This window comes from Setaria viridis, chromosome 1 (assembly GCF_005286985.2).
Source record: "Setaria viridis chromosome 1, Setaria_viridis_v4.0, whole genome shotgun sequence".
Classification (NCBI taxonomy): domain Eukaryota; kingdom Viridiplantae; phylum Streptophyta; class Magnoliopsida; order Poales; family Poaceae; genus Setaria; species Setaria viridis.
In genome coordinates, this window is record NC_048263.2 from 40,358,737 (window position 1) to 40,374,809 (window position 16,073).

At 46.0% G+C, this 16,073-nt stretch overlaps 3 protein-coding genes across 3 annotated transcripts; all 3 read right to left on the reverse strand.

Annotated features, from left to right (window-relative positions):
* Positions 1–147: 147 nt before the first annotated feature.
* On the reverse strand, positions 148–4,120 carry LOC117841491 (casein kinase 1-like protein 10). The gene is made up of 14 exons (XM_034721886.2): positions 3,600–4,120; positions 3,451–3,491; positions 3,162–3,231; positions 2,897–3,045; positions 2,703–2,798; positions 2,234–2,304; positions 2,003–2,064; positions 1,866–1,929; positions 1,678–1,762; positions 1,467–1,593; positions 1,309–1,382; positions 1,166–1,226; positions 981–1,081; positions 148–871 (listed from the first exon to the last, which is right to left on the reverse strand). The coding sequence occupies exons 1-14, from the start codon at positions 3,673–3,675 to the stop codon at positions 545–547; spliced, it is 1,404 nt and encodes a 467-aa protein (XP_034577777.1). The 5' UTR covers positions 3,676–4,120; the 3' UTR covers positions 148–544.
* A 2,896-nt stretch (positions 4,121–7,016) lies between these two features.
* LOC117841495 (ABC transporter I family member 19) lies at positions 7,017–10,562 on the reverse strand. Its single transcript, XM_034721890.2, has 6 exons — positions 10,259–10,562; positions 9,299–9,459; positions 8,937–8,988; positions 8,316–8,452; positions 7,610–7,696; positions 7,017–7,507 (listed from the first exon to the last, which is right to left on the reverse strand). The coding sequence occupies exons 1-6, from the start codon at positions 10,416–10,418 to the stop codon at positions 7,220–7,222; spliced, it is 885 nt and encodes a 294-aa protein (XP_034577781.1). The 5' UTR covers positions 10,419–10,562; the 3' UTR covers positions 7,017–7,219.
* A 392-nt stretch (positions 10,563–10,954) lies between these two features.
* LOC117841496 (kinesin-like protein KIN-10A) lies at positions 10,955–15,502 on the reverse strand. The gene is made up of 6 exons (XM_034721891.2): positions 14,595–15,502; positions 13,769–13,924; positions 13,579–13,686; positions 13,336–13,446; positions 11,813–13,252; positions 10,955–11,499 (listed from the first exon to the last, which is right to left on the reverse strand). The coding sequence occupies exons 1-6, from the start codon at positions 15,258–15,260 to the stop codon at positions 11,242–11,244; spliced, it is 2,739 nt and encodes a 912-aa protein (XP_034577782.1). The 5' UTR covers positions 15,261–15,502; the 3' UTR covers positions 10,955–11,241.
* Between the last annotated feature and the right edge of the window lie 571 nt (positions 15,503–16,073).

The window sequence follows — 16,073 nt, forward strand, 5'->3', positions numbered from 1 at the left end:
GACTCAGAGAGGAGAAGCGAGGAAGAAGGAACAGGCGGCGACCGACATGTCATGACACGTCAAGCGGGACCCCCAAGTTATGCTTGTACGCTGATCAGTTCTTGTAGCCAGTAAAGGACTACCGACATGTCATGGCACTGGAACATGTAACAAAGAGATCAGTTTATACAGGAAGTCCCTTCTTATCAACTTCTGTTGAATATGAGAAAATTCAGAGTTCAACAGGAAATGCACGAGCACTTGTCTCGGGAGGAAAAGTCGCCAAGTCCAGCAAAAGGGTGAAGAAACATAAATATGTGAATCTTGACCACCCCTAAATTAATCATCACAAGGCTAGGACTTGGCCCTAACGCAACAGCAACGCACACACATTAACAACAAATTATTGCTATCTATGAAGCAATGATACAACAGGCCGGGGCACTACGAAATTATGGGATGCCCCAGGGGAACTGTTGACAAATATGAGGTGATATCCTGTCATTTACAGAGTCGCAAACAGCATTCTTCCCATTCTGCCTCTCAGATGCGGCTTTCTTTCCCACTATTTCCTTTTACCGCCACCAAGGGACAGAAGCTCCAGGCTGCGGTGGAGCGGCTCATCACGGGAGCCTCTCGCAACTGCTGCCCGTGAAAGGGAGGTGGCCCTCGACTCGCCTGGTGACGGATTAACTCTCTGGGTGCTAGATGGACGACTGCCACTGTTGCTAGAGAACAACCTGCTTGTCCGGTTATATGGCTGCTCACTTGGTTCCACAGATGTGCCTGGCCTGCTGCTTGATGCAATAGCTCTCCGCGATGCGCTGCCTGTACGCGAGGATGTACGAGGTCTCTCCACAGTCCTTTCCCCAGACCGGTCTGTACTATGCATCTGAGAAAAATTGGGCCAATCATGGTTAAAGTTCATGATACATGTGAGAATAGTAAATGGTACCTGAAGTTCATAGAACATGCATGAGCAAAAGGGAAGTTTAACTTACGATTTCCTTCAATGACATAGATACAGTCTCGCGTGGCCGCTGTGCATAATTGTCACTCTGATTCACAGAACCAGATGGATTCCTCCTACCGGACGCTTCGCCTGCTCGAAAGGGTGCAGACATATTCAGATATGTGGTTTGTATTGTAGCTTTGCTACACAACTTGCAAGAGCAGAAGCACAAACCTGGGGTCTTCTCAATCTTTTCCATAGAAGGTCCAGCAGCTCCACCAGTTCTTTCACTTGCCTGAACAATGACAAACAGATGGAGTAAGTCCAACAAACTATCCGCAATGTGTATCAAACAGAAACAAGAGACGATTGCATACCCTCATCCGTGGGTTGGAGCCTATCTGGGGATACTTCAAAATGGTCCAGTCAAACACATAATCAAACTGGTATCCTGCATTAGTGAGACCATTAGATATAGAAAATGACCAAAGAAGGAGCAAGAGCACAAGGGAAAAGATTATTTCAAAAACCATACCCTCCCGAATAAAGAGATCGCGGAATAGTCTCTTCAGGTAAGAATAATCAGGCTTGTCTTCAAACCGCAACGAACGACAGTAGTGAAAGTAGGAGATAAACTCAGATGGATACGATTTGCAGAGTACCTAACCCATAGCAAACAATATATGAATGCATGTTTAAGGTAGTTCACATAAATAATGAATCAACATGAGTAATCTATGTTCTACCTCCACCGGAGTAAGCATCTTTTTCTCACTGATTTTGTCATATTTCTGCTTCTTGGTTCCTGCTTTTAGCCCCTGCCATGGTAGGCTGTTCAAAGGGCAAAAGATCAATGATACACGAATTATTCACACAAATATGAGCAAGGAACCATTACAACAGCCTGATGAAAAGTTGGATAACACAAACTAACCTGCCCCTAAGGAAGTACATAAGGACATAACCAAGAGATTCTAAATCATCTCTCCTGCTTTGCTCTGCATCCAAGTAAAATCTAAGGTCAGGCACAATCCAACTCAAGCAATCAGCCAAATCATGTCAGAAACTCACCAACACCAAGGTGGGTATTGACACTTGCATATCGTGCAGTTCCAGTGAGGTTCTTGTTCTCTCTGCATATTAAAATGAGCATCAGATCATCATAGCACTACATGAACAGTGTATTGCCATCATTAAAACTGCACACGTAACTTCATTCTTTATTGCTGGAAAATACAGGGAACATATCCATATGCAGTATCGAAATGTATTTAGCAATTCAGATAAGTGGGATTCACCAACCTGTAAGGGATATGCTTGTGAGTCTGAAGGTCCCTATATTTCTTTGCAAGCCCATAGTCTATAATATACACCTGCCAAAAAAAAACCAGTTAAGTTCACAAATAATTGAATCAAGAGATCTCTATTCCAAAAAAAAAATTCATCAAATTGAAGATGTTGCCAGCTATAGAGCTAAGGGACTATAACAAAAAGAACAAGATAATGATAACATTGCATATTGTAACCAAACAAATCACATTAAGCACTAGTTAAACTGCCCAACCTATGTTTCACCATTTTAACATTTTTTGGGGCCTTCTCGATAAAAAATAGGTGCATTATGAAGAACTAATGCCATTCTAGCACCACAATCACGAAGACCCCAATACTACAGCACAAGCAAAGCATTCAAGAGGCAAAATGCATATAAAAACATATGTTTGGTGCATCAAGTTGAACAGCTAGATTTAAGTGCAGATAAGGATCAAACCTGATTGGCTTTCCTGCCAAGCCCCATAAGGAAATTATCAGGCTTTATATCACGGTGAAGAAATCCCTTTTGATGCATGTACTCAACCCGATTAATCTGAAACATTAATATGGAAGGTATTAACACCAGCAATTCGCAGAGGAAAACGGAGAGGGCAATCGCACAGTTCGAAAACGAAGGGATTCTGCACTCACCATTTGATCAGCAAGCATGAGCACAGTCTTCAGCGAGAACTTTCTACTGCAATAGTTGAACAAGTCCTCAAGGCTAGGCCCAAGAAGATCGATCACCATCACATTATACTCCCCCTCAACACCAAACCACTTCAAGTGCGGAATGCCAGCTGTATCAAAGGGGGAACAAAAAGGTCAATACAACTCACTGCTGTGCTAGCAGCTAACCACAAAGTACCATTCCATAATTCTAACTGGATGTATAGGCTCTATGGCATTAACTTACTTCCTCCTTGGAGAAGCATGTAGAGCTTAGACTCGTAATGAAGCTGCGGGTGCTTTGTCTTCACATTTTCCTGTGAAATAAAAGCAACACCGATGGCAAACATTTCCACCAACCCAAACAGAAAAAAGTATTGACAAATGGTACCAATGGACCATTTGACACAGACATTTCATTTCACTACATTTCGCATTATGTGTGATCTTATCATGAACTAGACCAGCATAGCAAATTTTATCAAACTGCGTTTTAAGGAAAAAAAATTGCATCCAAATCAGAGAGAATCCAATACCAGCTTGACGGCGACCTCCTCTCCAGTCTGCACATTCACAGCTGCAAGCAAGAACAGCAGCAAAGTTAGCATATTTCTCCCTAAAAACACAACAAAGACATGGAGGGTTTCTGAAGAATATGTAAAGAGGAGATAAGTAAAGAACTCACCGAGGAAGAGCTCCCCGAACGATCCACTCCCGATCTTCTTGCCGAGCTTGAACTTGCCCCCGACCACATGATCCATCTCGTCCCGAGACGAATCGAGAAGCCTCCCTCCCCCCTAGTCCGACGAGATCCGAACGCGCCGAGGCGGGGCGGCACCGGGCGGGGCCGAATCGAATCTGGATTCCGGGCGGCCGGGGCTCAGCGGCACCAGATCCAGTCAGCGCAGCGAGAAATCCGGGCGGCGCCAACCTCCAATCGAACAAGAACGAATACGAACGAATCTAAATCGAGCCGAACGGGGCGAACAAATCAACAGCTGGGTCGCGGATCCGGAGAAACAGATACAAAAACGACTCCTTTCTCCAAGCGAAATTCCTGGCGCTCCCGGCGAATTCGCCGGGAGGGGAAGAGGGAGGGGAAGCGGCGGACAGGGGAAGGAGGAGGAAGGGGAGGGGCGAGGGGAAGAAGACGAGGACGGAGGAAGAGGAGGAGACCTGGAAGGGAAAAAGAAGGGGGCGGGGGGAGGGGATGATGATGATTAGTAAATAGACACCATCCGGTTAAACAAAGTGATTAACAGGGTGGGAGCAGGTTCGCGCGAGCAATTGGACAGGTGCGCCCATCTTTCGCTTGTTCTGCTGCTCTTTTCTTTTCCCGGCGCTTTTTTTTTTTGGTTGTGCCCGCACTCATTGAGCCGGCCTATTTTGTTTCTTTCTTTCTTTCGTGCAGCTAGCTCGCTAGTAGCATGGAAAAAAACAATTTCCCTTCGCTTTTGTGTTGCTTCAAGAATGAGGAAAGAAAAAAAAAACTTAGCTACACCTTCCTGCTAAACTAAACTTACAGGTTATATGTTCTCTATTATGGGCATTCTCTTCTTGACTTTCTTCTAAACTTACTAGTAACGGAAACATGTTCCATACTTACTAGAACAATCATTAAGCTTTGTGACTAATGTTGCTTACAAAGAGATAAAGCTAACTCATCCATCATAAAAAAAAGAATGTTAAATTCCACCAATTTAGCAAGTGAGAACACTGGTTTTGAAATTCAACCTCAATGCTTGACTCAAGTTCGTGTAATTGACCGTGTCGTCAAAAGAATCTCCATTTAAATGGCAACTCCGCCATTCCTTAAACACAACTTGTCTATCTTATTTGAAGTTTTACCCAATATCTATTATATTATTGTACTCCTTTTCGTTTATATGTGATGTTGATTAGCTCAAATTTGAGTTGACATGTGTCATATAATTAAATACGAACATGAGTAGGGAGTACTAGCCATGTTAAAGAGACGATCCTTAAAAAGTTGAGGTCCATGTTGCTGAACAACCAAAATCAGTCAAACCAACCGTGGCATATTTCCATTTCTCACAAGACAACGAAAATGCTGTCCATCTCGTGCCATCGTCTACTTTCCAAAATGTGTCGCCCACCACTCGTGTCCAATCCTCCCCTACCTTTACCAACGAATCGAGGCTTGGTCGAGCAAGCAAGCCCTGCACCTTTGCATGCATCATCCCATTTAGAATTTCATTATGCACTTTCTTTTTTTCTCAAAAAGAATACTGTGTCATCCTCGTGGACGCGTACAAGTGTATAACAATACGCAGAGCCTGTTTCTTTTTGCGACATAATAATTCACAAAAAAAAAATATATGCATGAATCGCGCCACAAAGCTGTTTGCAGCAAGTAGAGATGCTCAACATATTTCCTCTTTCTGCGAGGAGAGAAAAAAAACGGGGTACGTTCCGGTACAATTCGTGCACGGATATTTGCACCATTTTCGTGTGGTCTGGGCCCCGGCTACAGCTAGGCAATCACTGCAGTACCCGTCCTAGATTAAAGAAACAAGATAAAATGACGTGGCCGTTTTCTTTTTCTGAAAACGAAAGTGCAGGCACTGCAAGTGGTGGCAGTATCCTTTTTTTCCAGCCTTTCTTTTATACCGGGGCAAAACCGCAATCTCGTGGTGGGCCCATCTGGCAGGTGGGCCCGGATGGTTAGGTAGCGGCCGACACGTTCTGCCGTCTGCGGCCTCCGCTCCTCTCCTCTCCCCCGCCGCTCCGCCGCACGCGCGGCACGGGATGAATATCCGAGCGGCTGGGAAATCTCAGCCGTCGATCTGGACCATCCGACCGATGGTATCGAGTGCGCGTACGGACGCCGAGCCGGTTTGGTTCGCTGTTCCCGGGCAGGGTCTGGGCCGCCAGGCCGGCCAAGCTGATGGGCTCGTGGGCTCTGTAACGGACGGCGCAGGGCACGGCAGGACGGGACGGCAGAGCTGACCGTTGACGGGACGTGGCGTGGCCGGTAATAAAAAGGTAGCGGCATCCGGCAGGTAAGCCTGCATGGCCGCGGCGGCGCACCACGGCGCACGGCAACGGTGGTAGCTTCCACGCAAAACCCCTTCTCCCCTCTCGTTGCTGCCCTCTTGGATGCATTTTTTTACAAGCCAAATCAAATCGAAAGCGTTTTCCTCGTGACACTTCGACCAAGAAGAGAAGTAATCAAAGAACTTACTAATCCACTCGTGCGTAGTAGACGGAGTCGTCTCGATCTGGTCCGAGCCGACAGCCGAGGGTAACACGATTTCGTCAGCATCGCTGATCGGGCAAAGAGGAATGACATTGCTACAACGTTCTGGATAGAAAGCCAACACCTTGCTTTCCGAGAGAAAAAAAACCCGCATTAGATTATGGGATTATTACAGATGTTCCCAAGTGTCATCCTAAGTAGAAACAGTCGGCAGAGCACAGCACTGATTCCGGCCATCAGGCCGGTGATCGATCGATCACTAGTGAAGTCAAATGATAGCTTGCACAGGACACATGCACACACAGATGCTACTCTACTCAGATCATATGGGCAGCGGGTCGACATGGACGGCAGTACGGCCATATCGACAGAGACAACGCCTGCACGTTGACGTGTTCCCCGTGTAATCATGCGGGACGCGAGTCATTACAGATAAGATTAGCAAAGGGATAAACAAAGCCGCAGGGCGAGCTGCCAAGCGGTGGGGGTGCCACGACCAGACAACCAGCTGCAAGCAGCCCGGGGCTCACGCGGCACCATCCCGGCCCAGCACATGCAGTGATGCAGGCAGCAGCCACAACAGGCAAAGAACGAAAGGCAGGCATAAAAGGGGTGGTAGGTTTAGCAGCTGCTAGGCAAAGTTGACCAAGTAACAATGCAGGATTGGATTAGTTGGAGATTTTATGCACCCAGCAGAGCTGTACAGTATGTGGATTGCATTTCATATACTTACAAAGTGGCTGCATCAGGATACAGTACGTACAGGTACACGTTACTTTCCCGTGATAAACGGGGGAAACTTTTTTGAATATACCAGGCTTCCTTTGAGAACGACAGGGACCGAAGATCTGTTAAGAATCAAAGATTATGAGAAGCAGTGCATTGATGAACGTGGTGAGCATATATTGCTGGTTGCTGCTCCTCGTCAACATAGGAGCAAGCTAACTTTATTCTACAGATACGTTGCTGCATACAAGGAAGCGAAGCAGGTAAGATGACAAATATGTTTCTCAAAAGAATAAGATTACAAATATAACAATTATATGACTAAATGGCACAAAAGTAAGTGCAGGGTTGCCGAATCATCAGCGGTAGTATGCCATGTGGCGAGATGAGCGGAAAGGAGAACTATCAAACGGCGAGGAGCGCCTGGGCTGGGTCTCTGTACGTGGGGGATCCTTCTTTGGGAGTTTGGTCTCCGATCGGAGCCATGACTCAACGACTGACAGCAAGTTTTCGGCACTCTTCAGCTCTTCAATGTCCGAGTATTTCGCTGATTTTCTCAATTCGCCTTCCTGGATGTATGCGATGTCGGTAGCCCATGTCTCCAGCCCATCGAATATATGGGTGGCGTACACAATGGTGGCTTCTCTCTGTGATGAACATTTCATCATATGCAACGGGAAAGGTTTGACAAACAAGAAACAACAGTTTTTTATTTTTTTAAAAAAAGCTATAACAGATTAAATATGTACCTGTTCACACTCTTCCTTAAAGAAGTCAAGAAGATCCATTCTGGTCACAACATCCAGATCAACGGTGATCTCATCAAGTAAAAGCACCTGCAATGGTTTCAGATATCTTAATGCCATGGCAAACTCAGGTATATAGTAACCATAAGTTGACTATTAGGGTACCTCTCGCCCACTAATGAGCACAGAATCATAAATGAGATAGTAGTATGCAATACCCAACATGAGAACTGCCTGCCCTCCGTATAATCACAAAGCGTATCAAGTTCATGTACAGAATGCAGACATACAGACAAGTGTGGGGAACTTCCCTTATACTACTAAAGATGTCCCATACAGATAAAGGTGGGGGGATATTCTGTCTTCCAAACAAAAGAATATGTACTTTTTGAAAAATTATCAGAAATCCGGAATAATCAAGGCAAGACAGCTACATATTTTTCTTTGGCATGGACAACATAGCTATCAAATCAGGTTCACTTAGCAGTTTCCCAGTGTGTATGAGTATTCAGGAACAATAAAAATAAATAACAAGTACAATGTTGTCAGAGGTCACCAGAAAGATTTATGCTTCATTATTCCCCTTGAAATAATAATTCCTTCAATACGGTTCTTATCCCGCCACATCAAGGTGGATTCAGCATAAACTTAAAAGTGTCATGCTGCCTAAACAACAAAATCCACAATAAGTTGGGAACAAAAACATCACCTTGTATGGATGAAGAAGACCCATGCAGATTTGCACCCTGCGGCGCTGTCCATCTGAAACTTTATGCATGCGCCATTGCAGATCAATGTCTAGCAGATCAACCAGCTTCTCTCGCCTAACAGGATCAACCCCATCAACTGCTCATATTTCAGGGTAGAGAACAAAAGGAATGTTTACATGTACTCTCACTTGCTAAAAGATTTTCTACTAGCAGTAATGCTGATTTTAATGCCTATCTTGTAGCTTAAGACATTACTAATCTAGGTACGATTAAACAAAAAATGCTCATATTTCAGGGTAGAGAACAAAAGGAATGTTTACATGTACTCTCACTTGCTAAAAGATTTTCTACTAGCAGTAATGCTGATTTTAATGCCTATCTTGTAGCTTAAGACATTACTAATCTAGGTACGATTAAACAAAAAATGTGGAAGCAGCATTTATTTAAACAAAAATCCATGCCAGCAGGAAGCTATCTAGAAGAGATGATTGAAGCAATCAGGGGTCTCAATTCAAGGACAAAGGAGTATGTGAGAGACATGATCTCTTCTATCAATAAGAACCCCAAGTATGGGATATGTTCAAACTTCAAATGATGAGCATAACAGTGTGATAGAATACCTCCAAAAATCATGTGCTCAGCTGAGAAATCGCCTTGTAGTGGAACATCGCCCTGAGAAAGTTGTTTGCATGTGAGACACAGAGAATCTGCGCTAAGAAATCATGCACTTAAACAACAGGATCTGTGAATGTGCAGACCATAGGTTACTGTGCATTTGCATTACCAAACTCCACAAACAACAGAAATTGCATATGCCAATTTTTTATTGCTAGTGCATAAACAGGGATCTTCTAAGGATTTTAAATGGTAAATGATCTATGAGGCAAAATCTCATTTGCGAGGAAAAATGTATCTACGCAAATATTGCTGGATTGAACAGTGTAGCTAATTTCTAAAGCAAGTAAATAGTGAGGGAACTTACAGCTGAACCAATAGTCTGGCTCCAAGAGCCCCCCAAGTACGAAAGTTCACCATTGCACACCAGCTGTGTATCATGAAAAGCTGAACCATTGAGAACACGAACCACATCCCTTCCTCCAACCATATGCTTTCCCGCAAGAATCTTCAAGAGTGTAGTCTTGCCTGAGTATTGGCATAAGTGCATGCATAAGCTTCTGCACACAGAATTTACTCAGCAAAGCTGAGAACCATATCTCACTACGAAGCGCTACATTAAGGCTATGGACCATATGCACTCATCGCACAGGATTTATCTGAAATGGATAAGAAATTCCTTCCTGGTAGACACCAACCTTGGAAATGGACAAATTCTTGAGATGGTAATGGAAAGTCCAATTTAAAGTTGTACCACACCTTCCGATCTCCATGAGAAAGAAAGGCAGAAGGTACATACACATGTTTGCAATGCACAACACTGAAAAACAATGGGGAAGTAGCACAAAGTGGTTCATACAAAAAACAGCAGTAGTTGGTGCTACATTCAATTAGCTTAATTGCATCTGCTACATCATTGAGCTTCTACTGCACAAGCGTGACATTGCTTCAAAGCTACACTACCAGACTATGTAATTCCATAATTTTAGGGATAACACTATGACTGAACAATGCTATTTCCTCATTAGAGGGACCATTGGGTGTGAAAAGCTAGGCAGATAGTCCCCATCATAAACAACCACCAAATCACACACCTATAGTCGCAGGGTACCATTAAAAATATGGGGCATTGGAAACTACTTTTTCTCACAACAAGACATCCTAAGTCCCAAACATAATCCCACCTCGTCCCCTAAACCTACATGCATAATTGCCCCCTTTCTTTTACTAGACCATAGGCAACATTCGATGGCCAATCAATCAATCCAAATACACTCCTAAAATCAGACGAACCGCCGCTAAGAGCAGGGATTAGGGTCAGGTATACCTGATCCATTTGCGCCGACGAGGAGGCAGCGGGAGCCAGGGGCGATGCGGAGGTTGAATCGCGCGAAGAGCGGCGACTGCCCGTCGTAGCCGAACTGCAGGGCGCTGACCTCGATGCCGCTCCGCCTCCACCCTTCGTCTCCGTTCCCTTCACCGGTCATCTCTCCCCCGCCGCGCCGCCGATTGGTGATCTGAACAAACCCTCTCCCTCTCTCCGTCGCTCGCTCGAAGCCTCGAACTCGATCGATCTCTCCTCCTCGCTTTCATTTTTAGGGTGGCTTTGGGAGTTGGTGGGAAACGTTTGGTCACGGCTGGCTCTCTGGCTCTCTGGCTCTCTGCTCGCCGCGTCACCTGATTTGTGCGTGTGGAGCGTTCAACACAGCCCACCCACGACACCTGCTGCTGGGCTTGGGCTTCCCCATTTCTTCCAAGATCCACTTCGCAGTTTTTAGGCCCAAGCTTGTTTCCTTGATGATTAAAAAAAAAACGCCAGACCAGACATGATCATCTCGTCTCGTCTCCTTTCTGTCACCGATGAACTAGAGGAGTCACCAAATATACAAAATACAATTAAAGTGGCATTCAGTAACTCAAATTATGAACAAAAGGTATTCAAAATTCAACTCATCAGTCAATATACAATCGTTAGCTATGCAATGGGCTTATCAGAAGTTCAGACAAGCGACAAGGCAAAACAGGCATGAATAAATTGATCTATTCAAACGAATCACGCTGGCCACGGATGTATGGCCACAGGTCCAACGACGCCCAGCGTTCCGGAACAGCTCTGCAAGCTGCTCCTCCTGCCGGTCATGCAAGAATAACATGATTACATCACGGGTGGACAGTTCCGGCTGCGAAACCAGACTAGTAATCTAATCTTACAGAAACTAAGCGACCGATCATACATAGACGATACACCAACCAGGTCGCCGCGAGCGACGGGTAACAAATGTGACCAACTTTCTACTACTCTACCGGAGCTCAAGCTCTCAGCTCCCGGATGTAGTTAGGGCTCATCTGGTTGGCGGCTTTGGGCGACAACATGCCGGCGAGGTGTGCGTCCTTTACGACCGAGTTCAGCTTGCTTTCCAGCGGGCTGAACGGCATGTGATCCACCGTCGGCTTCTTGGCTGCCCGCAGGCAGGCCAGGTAGCTGTTTGGCTGGTTGTTCCAGTGAGGCAACTTGCTAATCTGCACCGAAGCTTCCTTCTCCCTTGACACCGGTCCACCAGAAGGATCCTGCAGAAATCAGAGATCCCCCAAATTTATGCCATCGTTAGTGCTTTTTCTCTTGATATATAGGTGCAATTTTTGCCATCATCAATGGTTTCTTGATCAATGACACAGAATAAAAGTTCAGACCAATGACAACTTTTATTTAAAAACGCCAGCATGAGGTTCATTTTCCCATGCCATGTTTCAAGAAGAATCATTACACAGTTTCTGTTTTCCAAGATAGAAAATTGTGGTAGATGAATGCCATTGTGATGAGAAATAGGTAGCATAGAACACTTGGATGAAAGCACGACATGGACAGAGCTGAATGACGTACCCCGAGGAGGAGGAAAGTGAACTGCTGCTGCTGTTTGCTGCCTGCTTCTTCAAAGTGAGCCTCTATGAGCTTCCTCAATTCTGAAAGGCACGAGTTCGGCAGTAACTTTAGCCCTTTGATCAGATTTCCGGACTCCCACTTGATGTATACTTCCAACAGGCCATCCTGCTCCTTCTGTCCTGCAACACCGTTCTCCTTGTTCTGATCACTTTCTTGCACTGTACTGCATAATTTTAGCTGCTCTGACAATGGTTCATCCACAACTTGGCATACAATTGGTGAAAGCTGTGAAGATACTGGGCTGTCAGTTACTTTGACGTCGCACATAGGGGTGTCCATGGTTCCCCATGCTGATGGCTCCTTGTTTTCATCTCCAAAAACTTGCTTTGCCGGTGACTTCTTCACATCTCCAAAAACTTTCTTTGCCGGTGACTTGTTCTGATCTCCAAACACTTCCTTTGCTGGTGACTGAACCTTTGGTTTCTTAGCTAGTTCCCGATGGTTCCCGCAGAGCCTGAATATGTTCTCAATCCGATGCATCCTTGTTGCAGGATCATCTGGGTCAGCCAGCGCATCTTGTGTTATGTCAACCTTGAAGCTCTCCTCTACAACCTCCTTGCACACCTCCTCTTCAAGACCATTTCCCCCCTCTGCATCCTCATCATCTCCCTCCTCGAAAACAGTGCTTAGGACAACCTTTTCCGGATACCCAGATAGCCTAACATCATCTTCTTGGACCACAGCACCGGTGCAAACACCTGCTGTCGCTGTGTGATTCCATATGTGGCCCTGGTGGCGAGTATCCTCCTTTATTACCTTGACATCTTGTGGCTGATCTCCCATATCTAACTCCATAGACATGACCATTGACATTGATTGATCAAACCCTGCAGGCATCTCTGAAAGCCTTGCCAACAATCTACTTCCAATGAGATCCTGCTGCACTGGCTGACAAGCATCTGTCTTTTCACGCTCAACCTCCTGTAGTCGCTGTTTTAGTGCAGCAAGCTCTTCCTGCTGCCTAAGCATCTTCTCTTCCATCTTCATTAGTTCACTCCTCAATGCCTGGGTCTTCTCCGTCTCCTCCTTAGCAGCTTTTTCCTGCCCTTCCATCAGCTTGAGCTTTGCTTTCAGTTGTGATAGCTCCTCTTCCTTCAGCCTTAGCACATTCTGGGCCTCATTGCGCTCTTTCTCCCTCAATCTGTTCTCCTTTTGAAGCTTGTAAATGAACTGATTCATCGCAACAATTCTTGAATTAAGCATTGCTGATGACTCTTCGGAGCTCATTTTCTCCCTAGGTGTTGCGGCATGAGCAGAACGGATAATACATTTGGCCTTAGCACCATACTCCAACGTAGAAACTGTCTTGTGCAGTTCCTTTGGATCAGGACTAGCGCACAGAATCATCAGGATTTTTGATTTATCATCCTCAAATGAATCCTGAAATGCCATGAAGGAAAGACTTAGGTCATTGTTAGAAAGGACAGGCTGTATCAATAAGTGTAATTTTTTTACAAGTGTACCTGTAGTAGCATCGTGAGCTTGCTGTCTCTGAAGGGAACATGGGAATCACCATTAGCAATGGACTCAACCACTCGCTTTAAAGCAGTGTTTCCTTGATTAATTTTTGCTGTCTGTGGAAAAGTAACGATGTTATAGATCACATGTCTAATCCAAACAAGTAATATACGGGTTTTTCTTTTAACACAGTGCATCAAGTATGCAATGGGAACACATAGACCTACAGAAATACAAAACTCACACACCTGAATTTTGGCTTCAAACCCGGTCTGTCCTGCAGCCTCGATGTTCTCAGATCCAGCCATGTCTACAAGCATTAACCTTCCTCCAACAGAAGGGATGTCCAGGATAATCTAGAAAAGCAAAGTGTAGCTTGTAAATAGCTTGGTGAGAAAAAAAAGTGTTCAAAGTGCTGTCGGCTCTGAATGCACTAACCATGCAGTGGCTCCGCGAACTTCTCTCGTTACAAAGCGTGCTTTTGACAGTTCGACGCTTCTCCACCTTGGCAACTTCTCTCGATATCTTCCCAGCTTCATTTCCACATATGTATGTAGCATTCTTGGCTTTCTTCCCCATAACTTCAAGCCTCGCCTGCAGATAGAGAATTGTGAAACTTCAACAATACACTAAAAATTGCACCAACTCACATATATATATTTACAGTGACAAAGAACAAATAAATGCCAACACATTGGTCTCGTATTTTGAATTGTAACTAATGAGCACTTGATAACAATACCAGGGTGACACCACCTACGAGTCCCTAGAAAACATTACAATTTTAGTGCATAATAACAATTTGTATTCAGTGGTTACAGTTCTGCAGTACTTATTTCAGGTTAGAAAGTGCGACATCACACTTAAAAATCACAAATGGCCAATTATCAAGCTTTGAATTAATCATCTAAGGAGACACACCAAACTGATAAGCAATTCACCACACAAAACTGTCATTTTAACACGCGCGAACACTTTCTTTGTTCATTAATGTTATGAATTATTGCCTACTACATCCCATGGAAACACTACAATATGGTATACAGTACAGTAATAAAATAATTTAGTTTATCATAATTACAATTCACAGTACTTGTTTCAGCTTAGATTCACCATCTCATACTCAAATCACAATTACCTATTCTAGAGCAAGTTTCTAAAGAAAGTGCAACTATTTTTAGCACTGGCATACGAATTCACATTTGCAACCACATAATCAGCAGATAAAATCATGGCATGTGTGAAAAAATTCAGAGAAAATCACCTTGGGGGCGTTTCCTCGAGCATTCGCACCGCTTCCTACAAGTAGATCGTAGATCTCCTCGTTGTAGATCTCAAGCACTGCGACCTGCACGAAGAGCCCGGCCCCAAACCCGGCATCATCGTCGCTGCCACCGCCGGAACCATCGCCGTCACCCCCTCTTCCTCCTCCTCCTCCCTCGAGGATGTCCCTGAGCGCGCGGTACACGATCCCGGGCTGCTTGGCGCACCCGAACATGGTGTGGCTCTTTCCGGAGCCCGTGGGCCCGTAGACCATGACGGTGCACTTGGCCCCGACCCGAACGCCCTCGATCCGGGAGCGCACGAAGCGGCGGTAGAATCCCTCGAGGTCCTCCTCCTCGGAGACGGAGACGCCGTCGAGGGTGAAGTCGCGGCACCCTCCCGCGTCGCCGCGCACGCGCACGGCCGTGCCGCCGCCCGCGATCTCCAGCGCCGACGCGCCGCCCGAGGCGAGGTTCCGGATGCGGCCGATCACCTCGACCGGGTGCTCCGTGGCGGCGCCGCCGCCGCCGTGGTGGGCGTTCTTCGGGGTGGCGGCGGGGAAGTGGAGGCGGTGCTTGGAGGTCGGCGTCCTGAGGGGCGTCGCCAGGCCGCCCCCCTGCGGCGTCGGCGTCAGCCCCGGCCGGGGAGAGGGTGTGGGCGGCGCCATCGGTGGGGGGGATCGGCCGGTTAGGGTTTCGGGAGGTGAGATTTGGGGGTCGGGCTGGTGGATCCGGAGACGAACGAGTTCAAGGTTCGCGGAAATCCGTGGAGAAGAAAGGGAGATGGGGCGAGAGGTGTGAAATGGAGGGCGGAGGAGAAGGGGAAGGGATTTGAAATCGGAAGTAGCCGTTGGGAGCTGTAACGGCAGCCTGGTTGTTTTGTTTCGAAGCAGGAGGAGAGGGAGGGGAAAAGGGGATAGAGCCGCGGCGGTGATGGAGACGGAGCTCCCGTCTAGTGCGAAGCGGTGGGGATCACGAGATCTGCGGTGCAAGCGGTCGTTCTATAATTGCGACGCGGATCAAGGAGTGATTAGCGTTTTGATGCTGCATTTCGCAATGTATCCGATCTATCTATCTGTAATCTGAAATCAATTTCAGCTGGCTTGCTGTTTTTGTTTCTCTGCTTGGAAAGTCAGGTTTAAACATCCATGATGACTAACTGGAGTCCTTAATTATCGAATCCCTTTGTGGGTGCACGATGATCTTGTTACCAGCTCAACAGTAACTTTTTAGTGTGCCAACAGTTAAAATTTAAATTTAGCCATGAAATAAAAGGAAAAATGCCATTTCTTTTGCCAGGTGTCAATTGCCGCCAATCAACCGGACGTCACGGGAGATCGATCGATCCCCCCGCCGCACTCTGCGGTCACGTGGGCTGGCCCAACAGGCCCTATATACAACACAATAGGCCCTATTCGATTTAACGCCCAATGTACAGCCCAAAAAACCTTTTTTTTCCTTGGCTGAACCAGCGAATCTCT

What these genes read in the sequence shown, in the direction of transcription:
- LOC117841495 (XM_034721890.2), bottom strand. Translation starts at nt 10,418, where the DNA reads ATGACCGGTGAAGGGAACGGAGACGAAGGGTGGAGGCGGAGCGGCATC. An exon ending in TGAGCACATGATTTTTGGAG is followed by an intron (nt 8,453 to 8,936) that starts GTATTCTATCAC and finishes AAATATGAGCAG; the next exon opens with TTGATGGGGTTGATCCTGTT. An exon ending in GTCTTCTTCATCCATACAAG is followed by an intron (nt 7,697 to 8,315) that starts GTGATGTTTTTG and finishes AAACCATTGCAG; the next exon opens with GTGCTTTTACTTGATGAGAT.
- LOC117841496 (XM_034721891.2), bottom strand. Translation starts at nt 15,260, where the DNA reads ATGGCGCCGCCCACACCCTCTCCCCGGCCGGGGCTGACGCCGACGCCG. An exon ending in GTTCGCGGAGCCACTGCATG is followed by an intron (nt 13,687 to 13,768) that starts GTTAGTGCATTC and finishes TTGCTTTTCTAG; the next exon opens with ATTATCCTGGACATCCCTTC. An exon ending in AGCTCACGATGCTACTACAG is followed by an intron (nt 13,253 to 13,335) that starts GTACACTTGTAA and finishes ATGGCATTTCAG; the next exon opens with GATTCATTTGAGGATGATAA.
- LOC117841491 (XM_034721886.2), bottom strand. Translation starts at nt 3,675, where the DNA reads ATGGATCATGTGGTCGGGGGCAAGTTCAAGCTCGGCAAGAAGATCGGG. An exon ending in ATGTACTTCCTTAGGGGCAG is followed by an intron (nt 1,763 to 1,865) that starts GTTAGTTTGTGT and finishes CCCTTTGAACAG; the next exon opens with CCTACCATGGCAGGGGCTAA. An exon ending in AGATGCTTACTCCGGTGGAG is followed by an intron (nt 1,594 to 1,677) that starts GTAGAACATAGA and finishes GCTATGGGTTAG; the next exon opens with GTACTCTGCAAATCGTATCC.